At 53.3% G+C, this 12,532-nt stretch overlaps 1 protein-coding gene across 5 annotated transcripts in view; it reads right to left on the minus strand.

Moving 5' to 3' along the window:
- CUX1 (cut like homeobox 1) overlaps positions 1 to 12,532 on the minus strand; it is a 350,788-nt gene that overhangs the window by 86,378 nt on the left and 251,878 nt on the right. For 3 of the 5 annotated variants that reach the window (XM_004020987.5, XM_012104502.5, XM_012104506.4), the window contains exons 10-11: positions 7,725 to 7,829; positions 542 to 730 (exon numbers count right to left, since the gene is read on the minus strand). In XM_004020987.5, coding sequence (XP_004021036.2) covers positions 542 to 730; positions 7,725 to 7,829 — 294 coding nt within the window. The remainder of the gene's footprint in view (positions 1 to 541; positions 731 to 7,724; positions 7,830 to 12,532) is intronic. The other 2 variants (XM_012104509.4, XM_027961700.3) reach the window with 1 other exon arrangement.

Consider the following 12,532-nt stretch of genomic DNA (forward strand, 5'->3'; position numbering starts at 1 on the left):
GGCGGGCCCCCAGGATGGGGGTTTCTACCATGGGCTGCATGAGAGGTTGGCTGACTGGCAGGGACGTGCCACCCGGGTCAAAGCCCGTCCTGCCTCGCTGCCTTGGGCTTTAGGATTCTGCTTCCGGCCACCTCACAGGGGTCAAGGCTGCCTTGCCTACTGTCAGTCAGGACACGGAGTCCTCCAAACAAGAGCCTCATGGAGCTTCTGAGAGGAGGCGAGTCCAGGGAAACCTCATGCCTCCTTCTACTGTCCTCAGTGGAGGGAGACTCAGGCTGATGGCTGGAGCTTGACCGAGATAAAGGAGAAGGAACTGTAACCATCATCGTTACAGACAACAACTATGAGATGGCTCTGAGGTGAGGCACCCTGCCATGCTCATTACACGGGGTGAAGTGTCCGTTGAAGAGCTCAGGGTACTGGTGGGGAGCCAGACACCCTGTGTCTCCTGGGACCGCGTGCGGAGGGAGGTCGTGTGTGCACGCGTGCGTGCCGCCCTCCTCGGCCCCCCGGCTCCCTCCCAGCCCTCTGGCGCCCTTACCTTGAGGGTGCTGTTCTTGGCGCTCAGCTGCTGCTCGAGCTGGGAGATCTGGCTGGCTGAGTTCTCGCGCAGCTTGCTGAGGTTGGCCTGGAGTCTCTGCACGTCCTCCACCAGCTGGGCAATCTCCCGCTCCTTGGCGGCCAACTCAGCTTCCAGGCTGGAGCGGGTCAGCACCTCTATGGCCTGCTCCTGCGGAGGACAAAGGGGATGACAAAACCGCTCCGGCTTTGGACGGGCGTGTGGGGCTTGTCGGCGGTGCCGGCGGCTGGCTGAGGCGAAAAGCAGGCGGCGGGAAGGATGTGGACGGTGACGCGGATGAGACAGCAGCACCTTGTGCCTCTGCTTGGACACGCCCTGCCCATCGCCCTGCCCTCACCACCTTCCCACCTGCCTGGGAGCTGCTGCCTGGATTTGTCTGTTCAACAACCATTTACTGAATACCCACCGTGTACCAGGCACACGGCAGAGGACAAAAGGACAGAAGTCCTGCCCCACGGGGCGGGGCAGGGTGGGCCTGAAGGTGAAAGTCGACCAGTTGTGTCCGACTCTTTGTGACGCCATGGACTATACAGTCCATGGAATTCTCCAGGCCAGAATACCGGAGTGGGTAGCCTTTCCCTTCTCCAGCGGATCTTCCCAACCCAGGAATCGAAGTGGGGTCTCCTGCATTGCAGGCAGATTCTTTACCAACTGAGCTATCAACATGCCTTAAATACGCTTATTAGCAGCATGGAGTGTGTCGGATGGTGATAAGTGCCATGAAAAAACTGAAGCAGGGACGGGGCGTTTGGGGTTAATATGTCAGGAGAAGCCTCATTGAGATGGTGACTTTTGAGCAAAGACCTGAAGGAGGTGATGGAAATGGCCCTGCTGATGATGGCTGGGGATGCCAGAGGGGAAGGTTCTGAGGATGGCTTCTGGAATGTTCCACAGAATTTGGATTTTTCTACCACAAGATGAGATTCAATATCCTTTTGCTTCATTACTGTATTATTTAGAAGCTGAGATATCATTTGACAAGTTGATTCTCAGAGCTGGCATTTTACAAAAAAGGTAAATGATGTGGAAGATGCATTATTTGGGGTTCTTTTGCTTATGAATTCTTTTGATAATTGCTGTTTTAAAAACCTTACTCCCCACTCCTCAAATTTGCTCATTTTAGAAAATATGCAAAACAGGGAGAAGATCTTTTTTAAAAGTCAAATCCATAACTCTGTTTCTCAAGTAGGAGAGCAGGACTTTTGTCAGCTTTTAAAAGTAACTGTAGCTCCTGAATAATTCTGGGAGCTTGTCTGCGGGGTGGAGCACTTCTGGGCATGCCTGATGGGGCGGGATGGGGCGGGCAGGATGGCTTGGTCCCTGTGACAGCAGAGACCCAGGGGTGGCTCAGACTGTGGTCTAGAATGCCACCATCCCCGCCACCACCCTGGCCCCTGGAAATGCACTGCTGCACACCATAGTCTGACCTAAACCGGGGCAGGAAACTGTGGCAGCTTCAGCCCCAGGTGGCAGGGATGGCCATGCCATCCCACATGTGACGTGCCTGTCACAGGGTTCTCACTTCTGGGGACAGCCGGTCACGAGGGAAATAATGTTACCTATCTCCCTCCCAGGAAACTAAGGCCTTTACCATGTAAGAATGTGAAGCTTTGTGGGCCGTGTCTCTGGTCTGCATGACGTTGCAAAGTAAGCCCTTCACTTCCTCTGACTTCTGGCAGATCTGCCCGTGGCCCTGGGGCCCCAGCGAGCATTCTCTCGCCAACTTATTAAAGAGGCACATGCTGTCCAGACCAGTTCTGTTCAGACTGTGCTCCACGGACTGGTGCCAATTCATAAACCATGGCCGGTACACAGTGAGACAAGCACAGAAATGGAGAATAAGCGTTTAGAAACTTTTTACAGCAATCTGATTTTGCTGTGACGTTTTTATTGTCTTTTGTAAAACAGCCTGCAACAGATTGGAAATTAGAAACAAAACAAAACAAATAAAAGCGTCCTTAACCACAGAGAATTTAGGAAGCTCTGCCCTTAGACAACACGGGCAGGAACCGAAGTCAGGAGCCAAGGGACTGCAGAGAGGTCCTCCCAGCAGCGAGGACAGCAGAGGGGCCTGCGGATGGAGGGAGGGTGTGGGTGGACGGGCGAGCCCGTGGGAAGAAGTGGGGCTCTGTCTCTGGGCATGGACGCCACAGGTGGGACAGGGTGGGAGAGGCAGGGAGCAGGGCGCAAGGAAGGGGTGACCGACGCTGAGAGGCCACCTCGAAGAGGACCAAGTCTCTTGGCACCTGAAAGTGACCATTCGGGAGGGTGGCCGGGGGCCTGGACTTAGCAGGGGGAGGCAATGACAGTGACACAGGGAGGCCGGCCACGTGGTGGGGGCAGGCTGTGCCATGGTGTCTAACTGAACTTATTTACCAGTCTTCCGGGGATGAGGAATGGCAGCCATAGAGACTGCGAAAGTGCTCTTAGGGAGGGAATCTGTAAGACAAACTGGAAAGTGATCTGGGGTTTTCAATTGGTGAGTGCAGGTCACCACATCAGGGACGAGGGGCTCAGAAGACATGTGTAAAAACAGCAGCTCTCAGTGTGGCCCTGGACCCAGGATGGGGGCAGGGGACAGGCTGTCCCAGGGGATGGCTGGCCACTCAGCTCCTGGGGCCCAGCCTGTCTTGGCCCACAAGTCGACCACGAGAATGTAGGCATGCCGGTTAATTCAGGAACAGCCACAGAGTGCTTATTCGTAACACAGCAAACATAATTCGTGTCTCACATAAACTAAGTGAGATGAGATGAGGTAATACACCCTAAAGCAATGGGACCTGGGAATCAGGATAGAAAACACCACCCTCCTCTGCACCTGAATGTGTTCACTCCCATCTCCAGCACAAGGGCATCCTGTCGTCCCCTTGTGTAGACACAGTGGGAAATGGAGGGAGAGCTGGACAAGGGCCTGGGAGTAGACCAGGGGCTGCGGGTGGAGGAGAGGCCTACACCTGGGTGATGGAGGTGTGGCCTGCTGGTCTGTGGGCACCAGCTCAAAGGAGATGGTGGGACAGGGTTGGGGAGGTGTGGAAAACTACAGGAGGCTGGCATCTGGCAATTCAGTAATAATCAGTAATAACTGAGATTAATCAGTTGAGATTATTACTGAGAAACGTGGACTCAGGGGACCAGGACCACTGCCTCCCTCGTGTCTGTCTAGGCCTTGACTTAGCCACACCCAAATCCCTTGGTTGTTGTTTAATTGCTAATCGTGTTTGACTCTTTGTGACCTTATGGACTGTAGCCCATCAGGTTCTTTGGTTCATGGGATTCTCCAGACAAGAATACTGGACTGGGTTGCCATTTCTTTCTCCAGGCGATCTTCCTGACCCAGGGATTGAACCCTCATCTCCTGCACTGCAGGCAGATTCTTTACCACTAAGCCACCAGGAAAGCCCAAATCCCTTGGGGGCTTTAACAAACACATGAGGTCTAGCCCCTGCCCTGGCAGCTGTGGTTCAGGGGCCTGGGGTAGGGCCCAGGGACTCCCCAGTGACATGGATGGGGTCCAGGGTCAGGACCCTGGCTCGGACAAACCGTGGAAGGACAGAAACTGACTTCCCTCAGCCAGACAACAGGCCCCTGTGAGAACCAGCATGGGGTCCCGGGAGTCTGTCTTGGGGGACTTGCCCAGGCTCCAGGCTTCACATATAAGGGCCTGTGTCCCTCCGGGTGCTGGGACTTGGGGGTGCGCGTGTTTCTTCAAGGGGGAGAATGAATGCAGAAGCAGCAGTGGCTGAGGGAGCACCTGTTAAAGTCTGTCCCCTGGAACTGTTTGCCTGCCTGCCAACCTGCTTGTGTGGACTCTCGCAGGTCACATAAATCCTCCCACAGAGACCAGAACACCAAGACTGGACAGAAGAAGCCAGATAATGATCTCTGCTACCCTACAGCCATTTTCAGGTGAAATATGAAAAAGATACACCAGTGTTACTCAACATGCAGGAAACCTGACGTGCAGTGATGGTGGGCCGGGACCCCAGCCTGTGAGGCAAACGCTTGGAGTCTAGGCAGACCTCTCTGGGGAGGGCCGAGGGACCGGGAAGCTCAGTTTCCCTTCCTCCTCATCAACCTGCTATTCCTACCAATGCCAAGTGGCAATGTAGGTGGACTCCATCCAGTACGTTCACCTGATGGACAGGCATTTAGGTTGAAGATGGCCTGGTGTGGGGCATCAGAGCCCCGAACTAGTATTTTCCTGTAAATACTTGCCAAAAAGCCTGCATATCTCCTCTCTCCTTGAGTGCGCAAGAAGCCAGGTGGCTGGATGGAGGTGGAAGAAGGGGTGGACTTCAGAACAAGACAACCTTGGGCTCACATTCCAACTCAGTCATTTTCTAGCTGTGCGACCTTGGGCAGATGACTTAACTCTTCTGAGCCTGTTTCCTCACATACCAAATGAAGGCAACCAAACTGTCCTCTAACGACCACGGCGTCGTGAGGCAGAAATGAGATGACCATTAGGAGTCCTGCACGGCCCCTCACGTGGGCGGAGCAGCGCTTTCTGGAATTGGCAATTCCACCAAGACCCCAGTGGCCCGGGATCTTTGGCTTTTGCTGGATCTATAGCCTCGACTGTTTCTCTGCTGGGTTCTGCCAGCCAAGCCTAACAGACTTTGTGCCGCTGGCCCGGTTTCCTATGTTTGCTCATTCGCTCCCCGACTGGCTGGGGCTGGAGCTGCCGAGCTACGTGGGAACGCACCCCCGAGAGGAGCCCTGGCAGGGTTGCTAGCGGGAGACTGAAGCAGTGCCATGTAAACACTGCACTTAGCCGATGATGAAGTGTTTAAGCACCCGAGGATCCACAACTTACTCTACCTGCACAAACACTCATTTCCTTCCGAAATGTTTTGGTTGTTATAGTCCAGGATGGTGCCAGAAACCCTCTCAATCGCAACTTGTAGCTCAGGGGCCCCGTGTGGACACAGGATGCATGGCCTTCTCTCAAGGACCCCAAGCGACCACAGAGGCCATGAGAAGCCGTGTAGACGCCACCCTCGACAGCTTCCTCCTGCCATGGCTGTGGGGCTGGGTCCCATCCAGGTGAACTTGGATGAGGGGACGTTTTGGACAAAATTAATACCGGAGTCCATTAAATACAAAGGCTGTGACAGTGCCTTAAATGGAAAACTTTTCTCTGTATCCTGAAATGCTTAAGTCACGTCTTAGTTAAATGTGAACTTAAAGAGAGAAAACAAAAATCTCGTCTTACAAGGGGTCCTCACACTAAAGCTTTGTTTTGGATCTGTTCCTGGGGAATAATTTTAAAGCTCTGGTCTGGGGCAGAGGTGGCCCCCGCTCAAGCCCTGGCTTGGACACTGGGGCCGAACATTCTGGGACGAGGGGTTTACGTCCAGGGAGCTTCCATTTCCTCATCTATATAAAGAAATGACAATGCCTGCTTCATGGCCTGGTGGTAGAGACGCTGTCAGAGTGATGTGCCACCTTATTACAGCAGGACGTCTCCCACCGGACCGTCCTCTCTCTGGGGAGGGCCTCACTCGTCCCTCTTGGCTCTCCCAGTATCCACTGCGGGTCCTGGCTCACAGCAAGGGCTCTCCAACTCTCTGTTAAGTAAAAGGACAAGGGCTTCCCTGGTGGTCCAGGGGCTAAGACTTTGCCTCCCAGTGCAGAGGGTGTGGGTTCAATCCCTGGTTGGGGACCTAAGATCCCACATGCCTTGTGGCCAAAACACCAAAACATAAAAACAACAGAAGCAGTGTTGTAACAAAGTCAATGAAAACTTTAAAACTAGTCCAAGTCAGAAAAGGGAAAAAAAAAAAAAAAAACCAACACTTAAGAAAAAATAAATTAATAAAAGGACACCGACAAGCGTGATTCACCCATCATAGGCCGTCAAAGCTGAGGGGTCCTCAGGATCACTTCCTCCTTACTCTGCATGCCAGGAAACTCAGGCCTGGTAAGTGTTACCACCTGAGTTCACATTACTGGATGAGAACTAGTGATGCAGCTGGCTTGGAAACTGGGGCTCCTGGACCACAGCACTGATGCTGACCACAGAAGGCTCGCCACTCAGGTTGGCTGTCAGAGGACAGATTATGTGGCGGGACTGGCCTCACTCAGAGTAATTTCCAGAACCCTTGTGAAAACCCGTTTTACGGATGGTGCCAGTGAGACTCAGGGAGGTTAAGCCATTTGCCCCAAGTCGCACAGCAGATAAACTGCAGAGCTGGCGTTGGAACCCAGGGGTTTGGCTCCAGGGTCCGTGGTCATCGCACGGCACTGAAGAGTCTGGAATCCGACAGTTCAAAGCTGCCCTGATTGAGCTGGGAAAGTTCCAGCTAAAAGCAGTTTCCATTAATCTTAGGAAAATCAAGAGGCAGAGGACTGAGAGGTGTGTGCCTGGGAAATTCAGTCGCACACTGGGCAAGGTCGGGACTATCACACAAACTCAGAGTGGGTTGCTGCGTGATCACCTCCCCTGTTCCCCACCCGTACCCCCATGCTGCTGCTGCTAAGTCGCTTCAGTTGTGTCTGACTCTGTGTGACCCCATAGACGGCAGCCCACCAGGCTCCCCTGTCCCTGGGATTCTCCAGGCAAGAACACTGGAGTGGGTTGCCATTGCCTTCTCCAATGCATGAAAGTGAAAAGGGAAAGTGAAGTCACTCAGTTGTGTCCAACTCTTAGCGACCCCATGGACTGCAGCCCACCAGGCTCCTCCATCCATGAGATTTTCCAGGCAAGAGTACTGGAGTGGGGTGCCATTGCCTTCTCTGCCCACCCCCATCATGAAGCACTTTTCACTCTGGAAACACAAGTCCAGAAGAAGACCAAATGTCCAAGCTTCCTGTGCAGTGTTGCAGTGTTGTTAAGCCTTCAGCTTGGGAGCGCCACCCCCCGCAACCCACAACCAGCCTAACCAGGAAGATGCTCTCTGCGGACTCTCCACCGGGTGGCGTCACCCTGACCACGAGCACTGACGCACCACCAGTAAAGCTCCTCCTCTGACTCAAGCAGTTTCCACCCCCAGACTGCCACAAGAATACTCCATCGAGACAGCGGGACTATTTCAAATATTATCCCCGCCAAAGGGATGTTCTAAAGCCAGAGGAGAAAGTGGCCGTAACACAGAGGTGTGGATGCAGGGCGATAGAGTCCCCGCGGGGCTGGGCTACCCACCACGTCCGGCGCCTTCTGGATCTGGGAGGCCAGCTGGAGAGAGTGGTTGGCTGACGAGAGCTGCTCCCTCAAGGTCTCCGCCTCTCTTTGAGCCACCTCTGCCCTCTGAAGGAAATGAAAAGGGTGGAAAGAGAAAGTACATTCGGTTTAACAACTGACAATTATTACAAGAACATTCATCAATTCATGCCTGACTGACTATAATTGATTTTCCTAAACACTCAACCTAATAAATGCTAGAAAAAAAAACACAGAGAATGTGATGGATTTTTATTTTAAACAGTACAAGGAAGAAATAATTGAGCGATTATGACAGTAATTTAACGCTAGGAGCAAGGAATCCCCTGCTGATACTAGTGCTCCGGCCCACTGAATTTCCCAGACTGAATAAATACAAGTGGAAATGGAGTCTTTTGATTCAATTTCTTTCTATTCTCATAGACCAAGAAGATTTTATTGCAGGATTACTCCCGGGAGTAATTCTCACGGGTAAACAGTGAATTAAAGACACACTGGCCATTCTCCTCCTGAAAACACGCACAATGTTGTGGTTGTTTTCCTCTAGCAAGTATTTCCATAAACGGATGGGGTGTAAATGCCACTTCTTTTGTGAGGACCACGCTTATTTCAACATATTTAACCCTTCACCCAACCAAGCTAATGCCAAGGCTGGTCATTTCCAGCCAGCCAGGCCAACGAGGCCTTGCTTGATGGGTGAGGATGAACAGAGGTGCCTGCGGGGAGAAGGCTGCAGGAGAAACAAGTGGATGCTTCTGTCATTTGCTGTAATTCTTGGACAAGGACACCACTTGTGCCCTTGTGCCCTGGACAGCTAACCAGGATGTCCCACTGGCTGGCGAGAACAGTCACTCCCATGCTTGTCACCTAACAGGGCACCATGGTGCAGTGGGCAGGAGCTGGGCCTTTGGAACCAAGGGATGAGGACAGATTACATAGTTCAGCTCACCAAGCCTCCAACGTCCCATCTGTAAAATGGGAAGACTCTTTCCCTCCCAGGGACTTTTCAAGGATTAACGCCCAGAAGGTCACTTGTTCAGAGTGCCTTGTTGATGGGCTTATCCGGATTTGACAGTTATGACTGAGACAAGACACAAAGACAGCGGGGAAGCAGTTGCTAATTGACGTTGGGCACGTGGTCTGAGGTGTGATCGCTGCTTCTTTCTACCAGTCGTACATTCTGCTCACAGAAAAGACGAGCGAGAAGAGCCTGGCTGGGTAAGGCTATTTCGTGTGTTTTATTTCGTGCTGTGACAGTGTGTACCTACTAATTGCTAAGAAAGAATTTTTGAAAAGAGAAGTACAAAGTTATCCTGCCCAGTACTCGCTGATCTGTCTAGATGTATGAGGATGGGGGTTTGGCAGCCTCGAGCGGTCCTGCGAGGGCAGTGTGGCCCGGTCTGCCCGGCATCCAGACAAATCAGGGTATTTCTAACAGCGGCTACTCCCACCCAGGGTGCTGCTGGAGGCTGCCTGCCACGCTGCTCCAGGAGCTCTTGGAATTGCACTCCATCTAATTCCCACGGCGCCTGGCCAGGCCTGTCTGTGCTTGAGCAGCTGCCTCCCACCCTCTGTTGCAAAATGTCTTGAGGCGCCTGTGTCAGGAAAGGCAGCGATATGACCAGTGTGGCCAAGATGCTGGTGGGTGGGGGGCTCATGGGTGACGATAACTGCAGGAAAGTCTCCCCTCTGGTGAAAAAGACTTCCCCCTGAGTCTGTTTCCAGATGGGCCATGCCATGTGTTTTCTAATACTCAAGTCAAGTTCCTGAAAAGGTTCTGGAGGAGGAAATGGCAACCCACTCTAGTATTCTTGCCTGGAGAATTCTATGGACAGAGGAGCCTGGTGGGCTACAGTCCATGGGGTTGCAAAGAGTCGGACACGACTGAGCCCACGCACACGCTGAAAAGTTTACTCTTGTCTGTCTCATCAGTTACACTTTTGGGCATAAAATCTCCATGGCTCTGCGGCTAATCCCGCACAAAGCAGAACAACTGGAAATCAAAACAGGCCCCAGAGCCTGTGGAGGAGAGAGTGGAGGCCAGGAGCTGCTGCGGTCAGTGAGCCTCTGTAGCTGTAGATGTAGCCCCACCGTTAGTGGCTGAGGTGGAAGGAAGGGATGCTGTGCTGGGTTGGCTCCTTGACATCACTTGTTTCTGGGGTCGCCCGTTCACCCCATGACCACACTTCAACCGGATGAAGCTTCGTTTCTCGAACCGGAACCAACAACGAGAGGGGGCGGGCTCTGGGGCTGGTTTCTGGGGCTGTGGGTGCAGGAGACACCCAGCTCCTTGTCCCCACTGACAGCGGCCTCCTCGTCCTCCCTGCAGAGGCAGGGCCGGGGCTGGGGCCAAGCCTGGGCTCCCGAGCTGGCGGCACTGTGGATGTGATTCAACGGCCCCCCACGGTGAGGACAGAGCCTGGCCAAACCTGGGCTGTCCTCCTGAGAGATCTGCTGGCTGCTTCTTAGTCTCTGTCCTTTTCTGAGAAGTGAGGGCAAATGCTGGAAGCACATGGAAAGTAAATGGGGGTGGGCAGGGGGCAGGGAGCATGTGGATGACTGAGGGTTTTGCTGTGCATTGTGGTAGTGACTCTGTCCATAGAGATAGATAGGGCTGCCCTGCAGGATAACTGGGGACCAGGGAGATAACACAAGCTGGGTGCCTAGTGGCACCCACCACAGGTTGAAAGGTGTCCAGTGAGGAAGGATGAGTACTATTATTTTGGCCTCCTGGCATGGGCTGCCTCAGGTGGCATTTATTCTTTCCTTATCTTTAAAATGAGGATAGTTTTTTTAAAATTTAAAATCTTAAAAAGTTTCAGGGGAAAATTACTAGAGACTGAAGCTCGTCTTAGGTGAAGCTCTAGCTCTCTTCAGCCGTCTGGGACCAGGAAGCCAGGACACTTTATTTGCTGTGGGCACTTTGTTTCAAGAATTCTGTTAGTCAAGCCAGCACAGGGCAGTGAGGATTCCGCACAGATGACACTGGCTGGGGCGGCTGCAGCCTGAGGCGGGGGCGGGGGGCAGGGGCGGGTGACACCGGTCTTGGCTCAGTGTGGAACATGAGCCCTGGGCCCAGGGCAAGGTGGCTGTGCTCCAGAGTTCTCTCAAGGGATGTGTTTCCTTCTCCCTTAGAAACAAGGCTGGGGCATGAGGGAATCCTCCCCACCTCCCCTGTTGGGCAGGCTTTCCCATTTACCCATTTAAGGTGTGGCCTTGAGGTCCCTGGTTTTATATGGTTGACAGTGGTGCTGGAGGTGGTGTGTCTCTGATCTAGCCTTCTGCCCAACCTGGCCCCAGGCTTTGTCGCTTGTCCCTTTTATATGTGTGGCCATGGAAACCCAGGCTCAGGGACACCGGAGCTGAGCAAATCCCCCCAGGGATGCGGCAGCCACGGGAATGGCTGGGAACGTGGCCTGAGGGAAGGCTGTCCCCCCTGCAGGACCTTCTGAAGGCTGCTGGAGTAAACTCCCACACACTGAGTTTATTATGTCCCACAGGTTGATCACTGGGGTAAGATCAAGGTGCTAGCAGGGCTGTGCCCTTCCTGAACCTCCAAGGGAGGATCTGCATTCTGGCTGTTTCCAGCTTGTAGAGGATGCCCGCATTCCTTGGCTTGTGGCCCCTTCCTCACTGTGGCCTTCAGCATCCGCAGTGGCTAAATGAATTCTCTCATCCCCTCACTCTGACCCCTCTGCTTCCCTCTCTGCCTCTGAGAACCCTGGGGACAACGGAGGGAGGGCCCACCTGTATAATCCCAGGGACTCTCACACCTCAAGGTCAGCAGATTAACAGGCTTGACTCTGCTCTGCAAGTAAATGAACATACCCGCAGGTTGTGAGGGACATCTTCGGGGGATGGTCTCCTGGCCGCCATACTCCTCGAGTACAAATAACACCTTTGGACCGTTTATGGGAGAAGGCAATGTCTCCTCGGGGACGACCCCTCAACCTGCTTCCCTCCAGGCCCTGGACTCTCGAGGAAGAGAAAGGGGAGCAAGACTACAAAGACCAGCAATCGACTTCGCAAGGGAACAGATGCCACCACTCTGGAAAGCACACAGCTAACTTCAGGTCACCCTTCCAAAGCAGCACCACCCAGTGCTGTGGGGCACAGCTAGGGCCAGAGGTGGCCCTGCTTCAGTGATGCTGTTGGAGGAAGGTCAGAAAAGTCCACAGAGAGATTAACTGCCATGTGTCCCAAGCTGGCCCCGTTCAGTGGCTGGAGTCCCGTTCAGGCTCCCTGCCTGTGTTTCTGGGGGATTCGATGGATATTGATTTGAATTTCTCCTCTCAAGGGTCAGCTAGGCTGAAAGCTGGACCTCCCCCAACGCCACTCCACTCCCATAAACTTAGACTGTCACAGTCCGCTGACTGCTGAGTCATGATTTCAGAAAAGCCAGAAGAGCAAATTTCCCTACCTCCTCCTGCCCCCAGAGCTCTGAACTTTCTGTTGTTGTTTTCAGTCTGTAAGTCGTGTCTGACTCTTTGTGACCCCTTGGACTGTAGTCTGCCAGGCTCCTCTGTCCATGGAACTTCCCAGGCAAGAATACTGGGGTGGGCTGCCATTTCCTTCTCCAGGGGATCTTCCCAACCCAGGGATCAAACCTGCATCCCCTGCACTGCAGGCGGATTCTTTACTGCTGAGCCACCTGGGAAGTCCCACGTTAACAGTCACCAGTAAAGACAGTATTAATACAAGCATCTCAAGGTTGAACAAATAGGTGTAAATAAACCCGGCTCCTAATCGCCTGGTGCTGATTCTCTTCCACTTTTCCTCACTAGAAACAG

This window comes from Ovis aries, chromosome 24, assembly GCF_016772045.2.
Source record: "Ovis aries strain OAR_USU_Benz2616 breed Rambouillet chromosome 24, ARS-UI_Ramb_v3.0, whole genome shotgun sequence".
NCBI lineage: Eukaryota > Metazoa > Chordata > Mammalia > Artiodactyla > Bovidae > Ovis > Ovis aries.